Source organism: Chinchilla lanigera, unplaced genomic scaffold, assembly GCF_000276665.1.
Source record: "Chinchilla lanigera isolate Chin_1 unplaced genomic scaffold, ChiLan1.0 scaffold00103, whole genome shotgun sequence".
Lineage (NCBI taxonomy): Eukaryota > Metazoa > Chordata > Mammalia > Rodentia > Chinchillidae > Chinchilla > Chinchilla lanigera.
In genome coordinates this window covers 549,740-568,569 of record NW_004955504.1, presented here as the reverse complement: position 1 = coordinate 568,569, position 18,830 = coordinate 549,740, and the positions used below count along the sequence as shown (strand labels likewise).

The 18,830-nt window shown below is 62.4% G+C and overlaps 1 protein-coding gene and 1 long non-coding RNA gene across 5 annotated transcripts in view; one reads left to right on the top strand and one right to left on the bottom strand.

The window, feature by feature from the left end:
* LOC102030099 overlaps positions 1-1,094 on the bottom strand; it is a 5,051-nt gene extending 3,957 nt beyond the window's left edge. Inside the window, exon 1 of the long non-coding RNA XR_001231550.1 lies at positions 921-1,094. This is a non-coding gene — a long non-coding RNA (uncharacterized LOC102030099). The remainder of the gene's footprint in view (positions 1-920) is intronic.
* Slc12a7 (solute carrier family 12 (potassium/chloride transporter), member 7) overlaps positions 1-18,830 on the top strand; it is a 60,546-nt gene that overhangs the window by 21,159 nt on the left and 20,557 nt on the right. Inside the window, exons 1-6 of one of the 4 annotated variants that reach the window (XM_005407035.2) lie at positions 5,113-5,176; positions 9,964-10,080; positions 15,251-15,345; positions 15,540-15,662; positions 17,737-17,883; positions 18,708-18,762. In XM_005407035.2, coding sequence (XP_005407092.1) covers positions 5,128-5,176; positions 9,964-10,080; positions 15,251-15,345; positions 15,540-15,662; positions 17,737-17,883; positions 18,708-18,762 — 586 coding nt within the window. In that variant the 5' untranslated portion in view covers positions 5,113-5,127. Of the gene's footprint in view, positions 1-1,103; positions 1,195-5,078; positions 5,177-9,963; positions 10,081-15,250; positions 15,346-15,539; positions 15,663-17,736; positions 17,884-18,707; positions 18,763-18,830 lie in introns of those variants that run through there. The other 3 variants (XM_013505890.1, XM_005407037.2, XM_005407034.1) reach the window with 3 other exon arrangements.

Genomic DNA, 18,830 nt, shown 5'->3' with positions numbered 1-18,830 from the left:
TCCCGCCCGCCGGCTAACTTTGGGGCGGCACAGGGCGGGCAGGTGCGGTCACGTGGCCTGCCCGGCCGACTCCGCCCCGCGCCCAGTAGCGCGCGGAGTCCGTGGCGGGGTAGCCCGCGATCACGCCATGCCCACCAACTTCACCGTGGTGCCCGTGGAGGCGCGCGCCGGCGGAGACGGGGCCGGGGCCGAGGACGATGCGGCCGAGCGCCCCGAGGCGCCGGGAATCCCCACGGGCGCGGAGTCCGAGCGCCCCAGCTCGGGTGAGCGTGGTACCTGCGCGGGCAGTGGGGGCGACTCGGGCTTGGGGTGACCCGGAGTGGCGTGCCTGGGGCTGGGAGGACTCGTGGGGTGCCCGACGTTGGGGTGCCCCGCTCCTTCCCACGGAGCTCTGGGTGAGCGGCACGCCTGCTCGCGCCTGGCGCCGGCCCGGAAGCGCCTCCTCTCCTGGGCTTGGACGGGAGGCGCGGAGCTGCGTGGCGCGGTAGGGGCAGCCCGGGCCCCGGTGGCCCCTGGAGCGGCCCAGGCGCTGTCCCGGGCTCACCCGCGCGGCTCCCGGCCCGGGACGCGGAGCAGCCAGTCCCCCCGGGAGCCCCGTCCCGCGCGCCATCCCGGCCGGGACTCCCCGGGGTCACGAGAAGGACGTGGATCTGCGCCCGCGCCCTCTGCAGCTCTTTGTTCCCGAGTCGAGCTCTCTCTGGGGCACTTTCACTTTCTGCGGGGTGGGACGGCCTGGCTCCGCAGCAGGCTCCCTCCACCCGCTCCAGATCTCAGCCCCCTCCCGGAGAGGGCTGCTCCCCTCGGGCCAGGCTTCTTCTCTGATTCCCCCTCCTAGGGCTGCTGAGAAGGGCCTCGATGCCCAGCTCACACACAGCCCCAGGCCCTGCCCCAGGGAGGAGGAGAGAGGCGCGGTCACTCACTGAATAGGTTCTCGGCCGGCCTCGCCTTTTGTTGCTCACTGCCCGGGCAGGAAAGGCCCGGCGCCTGCTCGCCGGTGGGAACCCTGGGACACAAACCGGGGGTACCTACTGTGAAGCGCCCGTTGCTAGGGGCCGGCCACCTGCCTGGGGGGCCCATCCCATGAGCTGAGATGCCGTCCAGGCTCCTGCGTGGATGTCATGCGTGGCTGTAACCATGAGACTGGGCAGAACCCTACGCCAGGCCCTCGCTCTGCAGGTCCCTTCATTTGTCCAGGTGAACTCCGTCCACTGGCCCCCAGGAGCCCAGGTGCCCTCCTGGGTGTTCAGGGCCTGGATAAACTTCTCTTCTCCCCAGACTTCCAGTGTGGTTTGTGTTTCAGTTGGGGCTCGAGCTGTACCCCAACTCAGGGTGCCAGTGTGTCCAGGAGGGTGAACCCTTGCTCAGCAGCCCACCTGCCCCCCGCTTTGTTCCTGGCTCCAGGAATCTCCCTGCCGCACACTCTGGTGGACGCAGAGCCAGCGTGGGGCTCCCGCACGCTCTCTGTGTCCCCTGATGCTCGGAGCTGACCTTGAGGAGTGTGGCAGAGTTGGTGCGGGCCTTGCACACTCACCTCTCCCCAAGGAGGTTTTCACTGCTATACCCTGAGGGCCAGGTGTGCTGCTGTTCTGCACTGTGGTTACATCCTCATCTGTCACAAGAGTTGCTGGGCCACAGCTGGTGGTAGAGATGCCCTCTGGCCAACGTGAAGGGCCCAGCTGGGGAAGGGGCTGTAGGTTTGGCTTCTTGGTGGGAGGTCCCAGAGAGGCTGGGCAGAGCCAGGCCAGAGTCCCCTCCAAAGGCCCTGGAGTGTGGCCCAGAACGGGTCAGAGCTGCCCCATCTTGGTGACTCAAGTGCACCCTGGTGGGTCACTGTCCTATGCCTGGTGTGGCACAAGACAGTGCTGTGGTGCTGTCGGCTCCTGGGCCACCCGGCCTGCTGAGCAGAGGGACTCAGGGTCCAGACTGAGGGCCTGGGCCCGCCAAGGCCGGGGCTGCCCAGCCTGCCTGGGACTGCCTGTACCCCTGGGTGCAAGGAGCAGGGCTGGCTGTCTCATCCTGCCCCTTCTGACCAGAAGGAGGCATGGCTCAAGAGGGTAAAGCTGGCCGGGGCGACGGGCCTGCCCTGTTATCCTGTCCTGTTATCCCGTCCTGTTATCCCGTCTGTGCTCCTGTCTGGGTCTGCTCTAGGCCTTAACCTTGAACCGTCCCAGCTGTGGTGACTCTAGCAGGGCTTGCAGCTGGTGCTTCAGAGCCTGGAGCACAGGGCCTGGGCCTGAGAAGGTGTGTCTGTGGTGGAGCCCCCACCCTGCGCCCTGAGGACCCCACACCCCCCGCCCCTGTTTAGCCCCTCGAGGGCCTCCTGCCTCCACTGTGCTTGGGAAGGACTAGGGGTTCCCACCCTGGGACGGCACCACCCACAGTGACCCACCCTGTCCGCACAGCGCTCATTCTGGGTTTTATTTCAATGTGATACTTCTCTCGGGGTGCAAATGACACCTTAATATTTGGGTCTCCATGAGTAGGAGGGAAGGCCACCTGAGTGAGGTGCCTCTCCCGAGGTACCTCTCCTGGTCAGCTGCCCAGCTGTGTGTTGGCCAGGCGCAGTGGGGCTGGGGGAGGTCCCTGGGACCTCTGGTGCCCGCAGACCCTCACGGGGGCGGCGCTGCCTGGGTTTGGTTGTAGTTCCTCTTTTGGGATTCCTTTTCCATGATTTGTGCTCTGTTGCTGAGCTCCTCTGTAGAGGTGACCACGCCCTGACACTGGCTGGGACAGTCCTGGGTCACCTTTGCCCTGCCCAGCCGTCTGGTGCAGGAAGGCAGTGGGCACTGCTGTGCTATCCTCATAGCTACCACTGCCCAATGGTCTCAGGGCCGCCATTAGGGCAGGGGACTCAGGGAGCAGTTCAGTTAGGAAATGGACAGAGAGCCGGGCATGGTGGCGCATGCCTGTGATCCCAGCCCTGGGCTGAGGCAGGAAGATCAAAAGTTTGAGTCCTGCCTGGGTGACTTGGGGAGTCTGCCTGAAAATGAACAGGGCTAGGATGTAGCACCCCTGGGTTCCATCCTCAGTACTGCAACAAAAGGAAACTCAGGAGATAGCACTTCCAGGTTCTGTCTGTCCGTCCTGCTGAACAGGGACAGGAAGTGGCAGCTGCCATCCTGGGTGTCGGGAAAGGACAGGTCAGAGTGACACTGTAGGCCACCGAGCAAGGACAGGCAGGGCCTGGACTCTGGGCAACAGCTAGTTAGTCGGGAGTCCTTGGAGGCGGGCATTAAGGGTCCGGATGTCCTTGGGAAGTGCATGGTGTTTAGTGAGTAGAGGGCAAGGGGCAGTTACTAACATGGCCTTGACCAGGTTCCTGTTTTGGAACTGGAGGAGCTGGGGCTGCCGCTTAGTGGCGAGTGCTTGTCTGGCACGCACGAAGGCCTGGGTGTGAGCCTCAGGACTGCAAACAAAACCCACTGAAGCTGGACATGATGGTGCACTCCTGTAAATCCCAGCTACTCAGGAGGCTGAGGCAGGAGGATGGCAAGTTTGAGTTCAACTTGGGCAACTTAGACCCCATCTCAAATTAGAAAGGGCCGGAGGTGTAGCTCAGCGTTAGAACACTGTGGGTTTGATCCAAAGTACTGCAGATAACAAAACCAAAAGGAAACAAAGGGCGCACAGGAAGCAGGTGGCCGCTGGAGCCTGCCCTTGGAAATGGGTGGTCAGCTTGTCTGTGGAGCCTGTGTGTGAGTGGGAGTGTGCGTGTGTGTGCCCGCCACAGGTGAGGGAAGGCTTGGTCACGAGGTAGCGCATGACACTGGTTCCTTCTCTCCCTTGGTCAGGCCTGTCCAGTGAGTGGCTGGGTCACCTGCCTCACCCTGGGCCTGAGCCTGTCCCAGCTGTGGTGCGTTCATGGTAGGAGAAGTCTCTGACTGGCCCTGGCATCATCTCTGCACTGCCCCCGACCCCCGCAGGTGTGCGTTCGATTGGTGAGCAGCTGCTGGTGGCTGCTGAGAGGGGCGGCTACACCCGGGGTGCCTGGTGGGTGCTGCTTCCCATGGCTACCGCGGGGTCTGGAGGATTATTCTCCTAGGCCATGTCCCTCGAGGGGCCCTACCCATCTAGGGACAGGAACCTGGTGGGTGTGACACTGGAGTGGGGGAGTGGTTCAGAAGCTGGGGGCCGGCGCCCACTGGGGACAGTGGTGGGTGTCCCAGGGTGCCCGGTCTGAGCAGGGTGGGAGTGAGTCAGGCACCCAGAGCCGCCAGCACGGGCAATGGTGGGCACCCCCCACCTCCATGGTGAGTCACGGGGGCTGGTGCTGAGGCGGTGAGGAAGTCAGTGGAGAGGCAGCCTGAGCTCACCAGGCCGAGCCTGAGAGTGGGCATATGTGCGTGCATGTACAGGGGTGGGGGCCCTGGGTGACTCCCAGCAGCCCAGGGCACCTCCAGGGAGGAGGTTCACCCAGAGGGAAGGTGTCTGATGCAGAGCGGCTGCAGTGCTGTGTGTCCTTAGCGTGTTTTCCTACCTTTCTGAGCTGATGCGTTGCTGGGGACCTGGTCTAAGGCCTGTTGTGGGCCATCAACCCAGGCGGGAGAGCACAGACACGTGCACGCCCACCCACACAAATGCTGAGCCTCCCAGAGGCCCACAGTCCGGGAGTGGGAGTCACGTGGTCCTGTCCCTCCCACCCTCCGTGGCTGGGTGGGGTGCTGGACTTTAGCTGGGCTTCCCTGGCAGAGGTGACCCCACGTGTCCTCTGCTTATGTGCCCTCCTCAGATCCCTCCTGGGCTCAGAGGGTGTTGGCAGGAGGGGTACCTGCCGGATCTTGGCCCCATTGGCCCTGGCAGGGCAGTGGACCTTTGTCACACCTCTTCCCACTGGTCACGGGACCAGCCAGCTGAGCCTGACCAGGCGCTTCCGGCCTCCTCTGCTCACTGTCCTGAGGTGCGCACGGTGACACTGCAGAGGGGTGCCTGCTGTGACTGCCGGTGGCTCCTACTGGGCTGCTGGGCCCTGTCTTTCCTGCTGGACTCACCCGAAGGCAGAGCGCAAAGTTCAGCTTAAGTATTAACGGGCCCTGCAGGGTGTGTCCTGGACACCAGTGTCTCCATAGTGACGGCTGTGCTGGGTTCAGGAGTCTGGGTGGAGGGGACTGCCAGGAGCGAGGAGCTGGCATGGCCATGGGCCCCGACGGGCAGGGGCGGATGTCCTCAGGAGTGACAGGTAGCCTGGGGCAGGGCCTGGGGGGCCTGGGACTTGTAAGGCAGGCTGGGCTGTTGCTACACAGGGAGCAAGGCTGGTTTCAGCTGGAGCCAGGGAGCAGGCCAGGAGCAGGGTCCGGTGTCCAGGGTGCCCAGTGGCCTGGCCCAGGGTCCCTGTGTCTGGAGGGGCCTGCAGAATGCTGTCCATGATAAGGAAGGGCCTGCGTGAGCTAGTTTGGGGGCATTAGGGTCTGTCACCGAAGCCCCCTGGCAGCATGGCACTGGCCCAGTGGTGGGCACACACGTGCTGTCCTGGTGAGCCTCGGTGGTGTCTTTCTAGAGAGACTGAAGAGCGACAGTCCTTGCTGATGTGTGGTGCTCTGGGCTGCACACAGGGCTCGCTGCCCTGCCTGTCTGGGGAGGTGGGAAGGGTCCACAGGGCCCACAAGGAGGGACACTGGGTGCCCCAGGCAGTTAGGCTGCTGGTTGCTCTCCATGCCGCTACCTGGGGCTGGGCCATGGGCCTCATGTGCCCGTTCCCTGCTGTGTCCCACGGATTGTGGCTGCCAGGCCTAGGTTCCGAGCGAATGAGCTCCTGTCCCCTCGAGGTGATGCATCCTGAGCCTGTCACGGTGACCTGGGTCTCTCTCTGCCTCAGCGTGTCTCCTGGAGCTGGCTGCCGTCAGAGTGGCCTTGAGCTCTCATCTCTGGGCTCCATCTGTGGCTCTGGCGCCTGCGGCTTAGCCGCCATCCTTGGGGAGGCTCAGAACCGCATCTGCCGGCCACTGGGGAGGATCGAGTGCCACTGCATCAGACGAGGGGCGGCCAGGCCGGATTGGATCGGGTTCCTGCCCCTAGTGGGGGTCCCAGCCCAGCCTCCCCAGGGCTGTAACAGGAGTGGCCCGACCTCTCCTCCTGCCTGCTCTGCACTTCAGCCTAAGACTTGGCGAGGGCAGTACTAGTGGGCACTGGGTCCATCCTCCTCCCCCTCCATGGCCAACAACCCACTAGGTTTTGTCCTGTAGGTGGAAGGTTCCAGGTCCCCTTGCTGTGTGCCTGCCATTTGCAGAGCTGTGACCCCAGATGGCTGGTGTCCTGGGCCTCTCCACTGGGCAGTGCAGCCTGGGACACAGACCTGGGGCTTCCTGCATGTGTGTGCTGGGTGCAGATCAACCATGGTGCATGTGCAAGGCTGTGTACATGTGAGCCTGTGTGCACATGGGCACCAGCACACAAGTGTCTGTGTATGTAACTGTTGTGTGGTGTACATGTGTTATGAATCAGTGGCATGTATGATTGTGAGTCACGTGCCACACATGTATAAGTGTATGTGTGCAAGCCACATGCATGTGAGCACCTTGCATGTCCTGTGTGCCTGCGTGTGTGTGCATGTGTCTGACTACAGCTTGTGGTCTGTGTGCAGTGCCTGTGTCCGTTGGACAGCGAGCTGGGTGTCTCCTGTGCTTCTCTGAACTCTGGGCTGGTGCAGCTGTCAGATTTAAAATCCTCTTGAGCAGGTGTCTGCCCAGCCCATCAGCCTGGGCACCCCAAGCACCCCGAGAGTTGGTGGAAGGAGTATGCCTGCTGGCCCTGTGGGGTGACCAGGGCCAATCCCTCCTTGTCCAGGCAGCAGCTGTCCCTTTAGTTCTGGAGGCCTTGCCCGACTCGGCCCGTGTATCTGAGCTTTTCCGTGTGTCTTGGTTACTTTTCTCTCCTTGCTGAAACAAAATACCTGATGCCCAGAATCAAGCAAGGAAAGGTTTATTTAGCTTACAGTTCGTGGAGGCTTCAGTCCATACTCTGCTGGCTCCAAGGCAGGGTAGCACATGGAAGAGGGCAGCAGTTCATGGAAAGCAAGAGCAAAAGGGAACAGTGGCAGCTGGAAGAGCAAGCCTCTTTCCCTCTTTTACACTGGATGCAAACTATTCACCCCAGGGCGGGTGTGGCACTCACACCCATAATCCCAGCATTGGACCTTGGATCAATCACAAACTCCAGAATGCCGCCCCATGACTTGGTGAGGCTTTGAGGGGCCGTCCAGACACAAACCATAACACTGTGTTTCCGGAGAGAGCATCTGGTCCCTGAACCTTGGGGTGGGTGGCGCTGCCCTGCTGGGTGAGTAGGAAGGCACTGCCCATGGCCTTGTCTGGGGTTTCTGCTCCTGTTTTGACCCAGCCGTATGTAGGGAGGCCAGCCCAGATGCCAGGGAAGCGTGTCGCAATGTCAGGCCCTTCACATCTCTATCTCTGTGTGCCTGGCATGCATGGCGCTGGCATCGGGTGGCATCAGCCTTAAAGCAAAGGGTGTTTTTGGTGGAGGGACTGGTTCTGGCCCAGGCAGCAGTTGGGGAGGAAACAGGACGGGACTCACTCGGGAGAGTCAGTTTGGCTTGCAGGGACGCAGCAGCCAGGGCGTGGGGCACGGTCCCCTCCTCCTGAGCCAGGGCGGTGGGGAGGGACCATGGCAGCTGGCCCTGCCCACCTCGCTTAGTCGGGAAGGGAGTGCTGGGTGGAGGGGCTTGGCTGGCACACAGGGGCCATGGGCGCTTCTTGGTTCTCAGGGTTTCCTCCTTTCGCTCCTCCGTGCCCCACTGCTCCAGCCAGAAGCCTGCATGGCCTGAGTGCTGCAGTTTGTCTTCCCTGCACGTGGGCCCCTCCTTGTCCCCGTGCCCTGCGGACCCCTGGCCTGTGTGCAAGCTTGCCACATTTCAGGGAGCAGGAAGCTGCAATGTGGGGCGCTGTGGCGTGGCTTCTGTGCTTAGGCAGGGTCCCCGTGTGACCCTGCTCTCTGCAGACTGTGGAACTGAGCAGACTTCCTGCAGTGCTTGGGGCAGGAAGGGCGGAGGCTGCCGGCACCTCAGCCTGCTCAGCTGACCCGGAGGAAGACGGGTGGCTCCGAGTCCCACAGGCCACCCTCCGCTGCTCCCTCTGGAGCCTTCCTGAGAGATAGTGTTGTCCCCATCAGACCCCTGGAGGAAGGACAGAGGGGCCGCTGCAGTCCAAGGAGTGGGTAGGCCTGGCAGCAAGCGAGGCCTGGCATGAGGAAGGTGCGGGCCTGCTGGGTGCCCGGCCTCTCCCTGCTGAGACCCGGATACTTCTTAGGCTTGGATAGCCAGGGACAGGGGCCCTGCCTGTTGCCTCCGAACAGACCCTGTGCATGAGGGCTGATGCTGCTTGCGACTTCCGCTGGTCTTCCAGGGGAGGCCACCCCACCCGAAGTGCCCCTGCACCACTGGGGCTGGGGTCAGTGTCTGGCCTGCTCACCAGCAAGCGCCCGTGTGTGAACATCCCAAGGCCCCTGGGAGATGCAGGGGAGCCCAGGCCCGAGGTGGCCTGCAGCTGGTGTCTTGAGCGCCTGTCCTATGACACGGGAAGGGGCGCACGCCATCCCCGCAGCCCTGGTGACACAGGTTGCCTGGTGAGGCATCTGCGTACAAGTGCATCCCCTTCTCCAAGTGCGTCTCTGTGCATCCCACGCTCTGCCGCCAGCGCCACTCAGCCCTCTTGTTCTCTGTTCCCATGGGGGGCAGCAGGCCTGTGGGCACTCTGCTACCCAGCCCCAGGGCACTCCCCACTCAGCTTTCCTGCCGCACATCTGAGCAGCTGGGGCATCAGAAGGGAGGTGATGGGTGTTGTGGGGTGGGGTGTGGCAGCCTCTGGCCAGAGGCACCAGCCGATCCTAGGCTGGTGGAGGGCTTGTGGGCCCTCCGGGGCAGGACTGCAGTGAGACCTGTGTGCCTTTGGAAGTCGCGGAGGGAGCGGGCTCCAGCAGCAGCTGCACCTGCAGAGGGGCAAGAGCTGGTTGGGCCCCAGGGCTGCTTTCCAGAGAACCCAGGGCGTCTGAATCACACCTGTTTCTGCAGAAAGGCCCTGGACAGCACTCGGTGCTCCCTCCTGACCACACAGGTTGGGACAGTGTGACAGACACTTTCATGACACGGCTGCAGCCCCTGAGGGGAGGTCTCTCAGTGCCCTGCTCCTCTCTTCTGTGCCTGTGTGCCTGGAGGCTCTGGCGGGCCACCTCAGCCCAGGCAGTCCCCACCACTGTGTTTTCCAGGTGAGGCTTGTAGGTGCAGGCCTCGGCTATGGCTAGATTTCATCGGCTGGAGGTCCTTGTTGTAAAACTTTATTCTTCAACTGTGTCATACTCTGAGGTACAAGAGGACCTGCTGGGACCAGCAGTTTCCGTGTCCTCTCTTCGGGCCCACAGGGCCTCCCAGAGCTGAGGCGTTGGGCAGTGGTACGGTCCATAGCTCTGTTCCACGGAGTGGAATCCTGTGGCTCACGGTGTTCTGAGTTTGGCCCAGTGCAGCCAGTGCAGCCCAGCCCCCTTGAGGTAGTGGGTGCAGGCCAGGGAAGGCAGGTCCTGGCCCCCTGGTGGGAAATGACTGGCTTTTGGAAAGCAGTGCTGTAAATGGGATGAGTTGAGCATTTTCAGGCTTTAAATGAGGGGTTCCCAGAAAGGGACATATTTTGGGGAGGCAGAAGGACTGAATTGTTGGGGTGTTGGCGTCCTGGTTACCCTGTGCTATTTGTCAGCATCTGCCCAGCTGACGGATGCAGCGGGTGTGTTGCGGATGAGCCCTGGCTGGCTGGGCCCCCTCCCCCGCAGACAGCAGGTGTCTGGGTCCTGCCCTCCCGGCTGGCGTGGCGGCTGTGTGTAAGGGCCTGGCCGAGGACACCTGATCCGGTCGCCAGACTGTCCCTTGTCACGTCATCTCTCTACTTCATTCCGCCGACAGAGGCCACCCCAGCAGTGCCCAGCACCTGGGGACGGCACCTTAGGGACCCTGCTTTGGACACGCAGCAGGTGGCGTCGGAGTCCCCTCCCTGCGGTGGCAGCCCCGGCCCTCCTTGGTCTGGGCTCAGATCCTTCCGGCCACCATGAGTGTGCAGACCGATGGGGACCAGTACGCCAGTGCAGGTGAGTGGCTTTGTCCCTGAGCCCAGTGGGTCCCTGAGCCCTGGTGGGTCTTGTCTGGTGACTGGGACCCTGGGCAGGAAGTGTGAGGGGCTGTCCCAGGTGTGTGAGCCCTGCTGTGGGCATCCAGCCTTCAGAGCCCCCTGTGTGCCCATTGCATGGGCGAGGAGTAGGCTGTGCAGGACGTGGCCTAGTGTGTGCACTGGAAATTAAGGTGGCCTTGGTGTGAACTTTAGCTGTAAATCCCTTCACAGAACAAACAGAATCCCATCTGTTCAGGAGGCTGGGGAAGGAGACTCGTAAGTCTGAGGCCAGCCTGGGCAATTTAGCAAGATGTTATCTCAAAAGTAGAAAGGGCTGGAGTGTGGCTGGCGGGAGAGCAGTTTCTAGCATGTTCTTACCCCAGATTCCATGCCCAAACAAAAAGCCACAAACTAAAACTTGAGTGTGTTTGGGTTTAAAAGGAGATCTTAAAGACAAAAATCATCAGGTAGTGAAGTGGGCTGTGATGTTTTCAGTTTGTGGAAATACGGATGAAACCCTTGGGAAGGAATGTTCCACTCGGACGGGACCAGGCGTCTCCCAGTCGTGCGGGTGGGATGTCGCTGGGGCTGCACGTGGACCGGTTCCTCTCCTGTGTTGGTTCTGCGTAGAAGCAGCGGCATCCCCCGGTGGGTGTCCTCCTGCCTGGTCACCTCGCTGAGTCTCGGAAGGGATCCTCTCACCCTGTCCTTTGAGAGGACTGCTGCTGGAATTGTGGCCTGGGGCTCAGCAGATAAGAGAAAACAAACGAGGTTGGCTGTGGCTTCGGGGGTGTCCAGCATAGTCCCCGAATTGGCAGGGTGTCACAGTCCTGAGGAGTCCTCGCTCCCCTTCGAGCTTCTTGTGTTTGCCTGACTTCTGCACCCCTTCACTGTGGTGAGCCCCAGCATGAAATCCAGCAGTCCTCAAGGCCGCGTGGCCCTCACGGTGGCACCGGCCCCTGCGTGGGTCGAGAACGTGACCCCTGTGGCCCGGCCCGGCCTGTGTTTGTGCAGTGTGACTGCCGTGACGTCTCCCCAGGCTTCTCAGCCTTGTGGCCACCCTGACAGTAGACGCGGCCAGGTATTCATGCCGCTTGAATGGGCCGCGCCCCGCTCCCCGCTCCTCAGGTTTTCTGTCTGCTGCCCACACCCCAAGGTTCTTTGTTCTCCCAGTCAGAAGGTGGGGGCTGCATCCCAGCGCTGCCAGACAGGCGCCCCAGAGCCGCCCCGAGCGCAGAGCTCCTGCGTCACTGCTCCCTGGGCGCCAGCCTGGGAGGACATTGTTCCCTGAGCAGCTTCATGTGCGCAGTTCTCTGCCTGTGCCGCTGGCGGAGTTTAGGATAAACAACTGCGTGCCACTGAGAACCCAGCCACACCGGGCCGTGCCCTCCTGAGTGGGAGGAGGGCACGGGCCCTGGCACTGCTTGCCTCCTGCCCTTGTGTACTGCCGCCTCTGCCTGGGATGAGGAACCTGAGCCCCAGCAGCCGGCGACCTTGTCCAAGGTCATGAGCTTGGGGTTGGCTCCATCAGAGAGAGAATCTGAAACCTGCGGGGCAGTCGGGGCCTGGCTTGGGCCCTGGGCCTCTGCGCCCCCATGCTGTGCTCAGGGCCTGGGTGTGGGCTTTGTGTCTTCTGCACGCTGTCATTCATGCTGGTCTCTGTCACGGGTTGTCATGGGTCGTGGCAGGACCCTGACCCACACAGGAGGGGATGGGACAGAGACCTGCAGGCCCGGGAGACGTGAGGGTGTTCATACCTTTCTTTAATCCCTATGTTGGTTCAACTATGGATGTCAGGAGTTGCAGGAGCCCAGACTACTCCTCCCCATGCCTTACCCCCACCCCCGCTTCCCCGAGTGGTGGCATCAGCCATGACTGCCTTGTGGCTCTCCCACCCCCCTCTGCCTGGCTCTGCCTCTCACACGCACACACTGTACACGGGCAGAAACGCAGCCATGCACACATGCACATGTGTACGCATGCACATACGGGAGTCAGAGCTGTTCGAGAACATAGCAGATGACCATGCTGTTTACACAGCATGTTTCATAAAAGCCAGTGCGTTTTTCTTTTAAGTTTTCTCTGAGTACAGTTACTAAACCGGAGCACTAAGATCGACACAGTAAGGACCTCAGTAATCAGGTTTCACCATGAAGCCAAGTAGTGTGGCTAGAAACAAAATTTGGGTTCTGCCCTGTGCAGTGGACAGTGATGTCCGCTGTGCCCCTGAGGACCCAGGGAGCCCTGTCCACCCCCTGTGCCCTGGGCAGCACTGCGTCCCGGAAGTGCTGTGCGCTCAGCATCCCTGGGTGTGCCAGGAGTACTGCCCAGGCTGGTGGGTACGGCTTCCTTTGTCCTCTCGCAGGCTTTGCAGGCCCTGTGCAGCCTGGCGTGTGGATGTGGCCTGGGTGTGATGAAGGGCATGGATGTGGCCAGGGGTACAGGGCAGAGATGCAGTTCTGCTGCTCACTCCTGTGGGGTCCCTGTGTGGCAGAGTGGGCTCAGCCCACCTTGTCCTGCTGTGGCCCTGTGTCTGGCTGCTGGGCTTCACCTGTACCTTTGTGGTCTTTGTCTGCGTGTGGCACCTGGGCTGGGCGGGACAGGGGACCTGCGTGCCCACGACTGTTGCAGCTCGACTTTTGGGTGGAAGGGGCTGGGCAGGTGTGGGTTTCACAAGCAGTGCAGGTGTGCAGGCATGTGCATATGCGTGTGTGTGCGCATGTGTATGGACGTGGATTTCCAGACCCCACTGCCCCCAGCCTCTCAGCCCTCTGTGAAAGACCAGCCACGTTTCAGTTTAGGCTATAGGATGGGGCGCAGGCTGGCCCTGTGTGCTTACCATGGGGCTGCAGGGGGCGAGACCCCACTTGGCTGGGCTAGGAAAAAAGGACGGTGTCACAGGCGCACAGGGGATGTGGGGTTGAGCTCGGGGCAGGATGGTGCCCTCCATGACCCTGGTCCTCAGCCCAGCCTGGTCAGACGGTGCTGTCCTCACTGCCTATCCCGCCTGAGCACCCGCGGCAGAGGACCCCATCCACCGCTGGGCTGTCCACTGCCCTGCAGCTGCAGTGAGAGGACCAGGGGGCCTGGGGTGCCTAGGCCATGTGGTGGGTCATCCAGGGATCCCGTGGAAACTGTGGGGACACTTAGGGTGGGATGTCTGGTGGGCCTGGCCCTGACAGAGAGGTTTTCTCTCTGCGTGTTGTAGGACACGTGATCAGTGCCATGGGTTTGGGTCTTGGGAGTGGCTCGGTGTTAAATTCAGGACTGGGCATTTTGTGTTTTTTCATTACCTGGCCTTCAATGGCCTTGATTCCTGGAGGCTGTGACCAGGGCCCAGGCTCGGGTGTGTCCCCAGCAGAGGGCCCTGAGGGGGCCGGTGCGCGGGATGCACAGGTCCTGAGGTCCCGACACTGCAGCGTAGCTGTGTGAGCTGCACTCTGAACCAGTGGAAGTTACCCGTGATGCCGGCACGGTCCACCAGGGTTTGGGGAATTTGAGACCCAGGGCTGCCGCCAAGGCAGAACCCGCTCTGTGTGTGTGCCGGACTGAGTGCTGAGTCACCCCCGACGGGGCTGTCTGGGTGGAGTTCCTGGGTTTAAGGTCCTTGTGCCTGGAGGTCAGGAAAGCGTGAAGTTTGTGGCCGAAGAGGGAGTGCTGTCCTCTGTGGGGGTAGGGGGCGCCCGGCCTCCTTTCTGCCCTGAGCCCCCAGCCCCAGAGCTCCAAGCCTTGACTTGTAGCAGTGCCACCCCGTGGCTCGTGCACCTGTGTGGCTGGCCAAGTGCTGCTGTCCCTCAGCGCAGGGGCCGCAGCGGCGCCCAGCATGGCGCCCATGGCTTGTGCAGGAGGCAGGGACCCGCAGAGCCGGCCCTGCGGTGCGGCCCTGCCTGCAAGCCCCACACAGGAGTCCCCGAGGGGCCCTCGGGATCCTGCTGTGGGCTTGGGGCCGGGCCTGAGGGTGCTTTGGGCCGGCCCACCTCACTTCCCCCCGGCTCCCTTTCTGTTCCTGGCCCCTTCTGCCCTCTTCCTGTCTTCCCTCTTGCTCTACCACCACCCTGGTAGTGCCTGCCTGCCCTGGCACATGCCCCCCAGAGCTGGGGCAGAGTGCTCGTGCCCCCAGGCCCTGGCTGATGGCCCAAGGTAGACGTGCTAAGGTCCCTCAGTGTGGCCTGGCCAGGACAGGGTTTGAGAAGTGGCCACGTGGGCAACCACGGAGGCCAGCTATATTCTGCACCTAGAGTTCTCAAAGAGGTCACTACATCTGTATGCAAGTCCTGTCTCGTGGGAAACCAAGGCAGGAAAGGCCGGGCCAGGAGGCTGTCCCCTTGTCCTGTGTCCTGGGTTGGGGGACCCCCTGGAGGCCGAGAAAGGCACAGAGACCTGGGTCCCCACCCTCCTGACCAGGCGCGGGTAGGTCCTGGCATGGAGCCTGTGTGATCCAGTGGTTAGGGTGCTGGCATGCTGGGCTGGAGGGTAAGGATGCAGCACAAGTCTCAAGGATCACCTTGCACTGTGCAGCCCTCCGTTGAGGTTGGATGGGATAGGTGACCCGGGCCTGTAAGGTCAGAGGTCAGAAGCACAGGGGATGGCGCTGGTGGCTTTATCCCTCTGCCTGAGGACAACAGAGGCTCATTTCCATGGCCTGGCGTGGTACTCAGGACCTCATAGCCAGAGATGCCAGCCCACTCTGCTAGGCCTGCGCCTGCCCTGCATCTGTGCCTGGGACAGAGGATGTGGGACCAGAGCTGACCCTGCCCCATGTCCGCCTGCTGACAGAGGAAGAGAGGGGACCTAGTGGGACAGGAGCTGGCCTGCCCTGGGGATGCCGGTGATCTGGTATGAAAAGCAGCAAACCTTTCAAACCTCTCAGTTGCCCTAAAGAATTGGGCCAAGCAGGGGCCAGGAAGTTAGCTCTGGCCCTGTAGGTGAGAATTTTACTGAGTTCAGGGCCAGGAGGAATTTTTAAGGCCAAGGGCCCTTACCATCCTGCGATGACACCAGATGTGCCGCCTGAGGCTTGGTGTGTGTGGCGTGTTGGTGAGGAGCTCAGCGCTCCGCCACAGGGACATGGGGCAGGAGAGGGTGCCTTGGGCCCAGCGCCGCCTCTGCTGTGTCCTGCTGTCCTCTGACGCTGCCCGCTCATCCCTCAGGAGATGGGACGCCCCGGGAGAGCAGCCCGTTCATCAGCAATGTTGATGTGGAGCGGGAAAGCTACTACGAAGGGAAGAACATGGCGCTCTTTGAGGTGACGTGGTCTTACTTTGTCTGGAAGGGGCCCAGGCTGTCAGGTGGGAGCAGAGCAGCTGTGCCCTGAGGCCTGGTGTGACCAGGCTGTGGGAGCCGGGCTGTCGTGCACCTCCTCACCGGGGCTGCCTCGGCCTGCCGCGCCTGTCCAGGGCCCCCTCAGGCCGTCCCGTGACAGGCGCCTGTCCCCAACAGGAGGAGATGGACAGCAACCCCATGGTGTCCTCCCTGCTGAACAAGCTGGCCACCTACACCAACCTGAGCCAGGGTGTGGTGGAGCACGAGGAGGACGAGGACAGCAAGCGGCGGGAGGCCAAGGTACTGCCCTGCTTACGCCGTCCCCTCCAGCCACGCGAGGGGGGTGGCCTGCCCCTGGTGCTGAGTGGGATGAGTTCAGTCCTAGAGGGAGGGTGAGGTGGTCCTGGCACTGTGAATGGCCTCAAGGCCCCCTTGCCAGGCCTGGGCCGCCAGTGGGCTGCATGGGGCTCTCCGCCCTCCACAAAGTCGCCAGTGTCCGGATAGGTGCCTGGGCAGTGCCAGTGAGATGAGAAGGAGAGTGCTGCTCCTCACACAGCTCAGCATCACAGGCCCCACTCCTGGCACGGAGTCCCGGTCCCCAGGTCTCCTTCCCGGTGTACCGGCCTTGTCTTCCATAGGTGGCCAAGAGAGGGCACTGCTGCCTGGCTTTTTTGTTTTTTGTTCTTTCTCTCTGGGAGTTAAGCCCAGAGCCTTTGCACTGAGCCACATCCCAGCTCTTTTAGTTTTATCTTGAGGCAGTCTCACTGATTCTCTAAGTTGCCTAGGCAGGGCCTGAGTGCGTGATCCTCCTTTCTCAGCCTCCCAGAGTACTGGGGTTATGGGATTGTGCCCAGTTGCCCTGGTGCTTTTCAGAAACATCGCCAAAGCCCCACTTTCTCTGTGATGAGGGAGAGGCTGGGAGGGCACGAGGGGCTGAGGTGTCACCTTCCCCACACCCCACTCCCTAGTCTCCCTCAGGCCGCTTAGGGTGGGTTACCCCCCTCCTCATGTTGCAGTGGACCGAGCTCTGGGCTCCCAAGATATGCACCCTGTTTGTGCCTGAGGCTGCTGGGGGGGTGGGTCACAGGAGCCCATGCAGGGCACAGATGGAGGGACAGGGTGGGCAGTGAGGGTACCTCGGCCTGGCTCTGGCTGCCTTCCTGGCACTGAGTGACGGGGGCCTCCCGGGATGTCTCGGGAGCTGCAGAAGCTCCCGGCGGCTCCGGTGGACACTGGAGTCGAGGCGATGGGTTTCTCGCTGGAGTGCATTTCTGCAGTTGGGCCTGGCCCACGGCTGCCTTGTGGCCTGGAGGGCCTGTGTCCTACCCTTGGCCACCAGCTGTCCGTCTGTCCCTCCATTCTCTGCTGGCGCTGAAGTTGGGGAGACCCAGCGGGCACTGGGGAACAGACAGTTCCCAGGGCTCCTGATGGGAAAATCGTAGAACCCAGCCCCAGCCTCACCCCAACTGGCTGGGAACCCACATGCACCTGGTCGGAGGATTTGTGTACAGTGCACCCAGGGCAGGCTCCGAAAGCACTCACCCCAGGCCGAGGCCCTGCCCCTGTGCTGCTTGGGGACCTGGTGTCCCAGGCCAGGTTTCAGTCCCCAGCCGGAGCCACCGCAGGACTCAAGGGGCCTTGTGTCATGGGGTGGAACTCAGTGGAGAGGATTGGCCTGTCCCACTTAGGGGTTGGCTATGTCCCAGGGTGGGAAGGTCAGAGGCAGCCCACTGTCCCCTCCTTGGCTGGTGTGCTGCCTCGGGCCAGTGGGGCAGAGGCTGAGCCCTGGTGAGCTGGCAGCCTCATGTGGCTGGAGGCCCCCAGCCTGGGCCTGCCTGTCAGGTGGGCCTGCCTCCCCTTGGGGACCAGTGACATTTTCATTCTCTCCAGTGGAGACTCCGAGGCCTTTGTCCACCCACGGCCTAGGGTGCAGGCCCTGACCTCTGTCCAGAGCGATGTGGGAGGTCGCCACACTGGTCCCCTCTGGACATCCTGCCGCTGGTTGTCCTGGCACAGTGAGTGAGGTGCCCGGGCCTGGTTGCCCTCTCATCCGGCCCTGCGCCTCAGCTGTGCAGCTCTGCACTCTGTCCAGCCAGGATTTAGTGGGGCTGTGTGGTCCCTGGGGAGCTGGGTCCTGGGGTGGTCAGCCTGTCCTCTTGGGGGGTTCTCTCAGCCTGGGCACAGGGTCAGTGGCCACCCCCTAGGCCCTCTTGGCATTGGGTGATGTTCCAGCCTCACTCCACACCCAAGGTGACAGGAAGGTAGGGCAGAAACACAGCTCACATTTAGCAAGGATGGGTCTGGGGAATGGGCTGAAGGCCAGGCCACACTGTGTACACCAAGCTGGCCCCCTGGACACAGCGCTGTCTTGCAGGCCCCGCGCATGGGCACCTTCATCGGTGTCTACCTGCCCTGCCTCCAGAACATCCTGGGTGTGATCCTCTTCCTGCGCCTGACATGGATCGTGGGGGCGGCCGGCGTTCTGGAGTCCTTCCTCATCGTGTCCGTGTGCTGCACCTGTGTGAGTAGCCACGGCCTCCTGCCCCCTGAGGGCCCAGGAGGTGGGGTATCCTCACCCGTGGGGGCCTGGAGTCTACTGCCTGAGCCCTGGGATGACCCTGCAGCCCTGTCCCAAGGTGCTAGTATGCAGTGGGACACAGGCTGCCTGCTGGCCTGCTGAGGCCTGGCCCACTGACCGGCCAGTGCCATCTTTCACACCCCACAGGGCGTGCCAAGCTATCGCCAGGCTCCTCAGTGGGCCCTGTGCTTTGACAGGGCCACCTTCCGGCGTGGTGGGACCTTTCCCGTGGCCCTGTGCCCTCTGCTGGTCTTGGCGACTGGGGATCTCCTCTCCACCTCCATGCCCCAGCCCTATCACCAGCCCAGCTGCCTCTGCCTTTACTCTCATGAGAAGAGCATAATGTAGCCCCTTCATCTCTCACCTGTCACCCGAAGATACCCATTGGGCCCCTTGAGACCGGCTCCAGCCGTGGTGCTGTCCATCCCGTGTCTGGTCACTCGAGTTGACCACTGGCACTTCCTGGTGCCGTGGGCAGGCTTTCCTGAGATGGTGGTAGCTGGAGGTGGGCCCCAGAGCCTCCTGGACACTCTCTGTACCCCTGGGGAGTGGGCGTGAGACAGGCTCCTGTGCCCCTGTGCAGAGCGACATCTCCCTGGGGGTCCTTGGGGAGTGGACAGCTGGGTGGAGTCAGCCTTCCAGGGCCTGAGTCCCGTACTGGGGTGTCCTTTGAGCTGGGGCTTGGGGACACCCCACATGTTGCCTCAGGCTGCCCCTCTGCGTTGGGAGCCCAGGGCGCCTGCCCTCACAGCCACCTGTCTTTGCAGACGTTGCTGACCGCCATCTCCATGAGTGCCATTGCCACCAATGGCGTGGTCCCAGGTGAGGCACCACAGCCCTCGAGTCAGTTTACATGAGTCCTCTCCCTGTGTGGAGCCCAGCCTCATGTC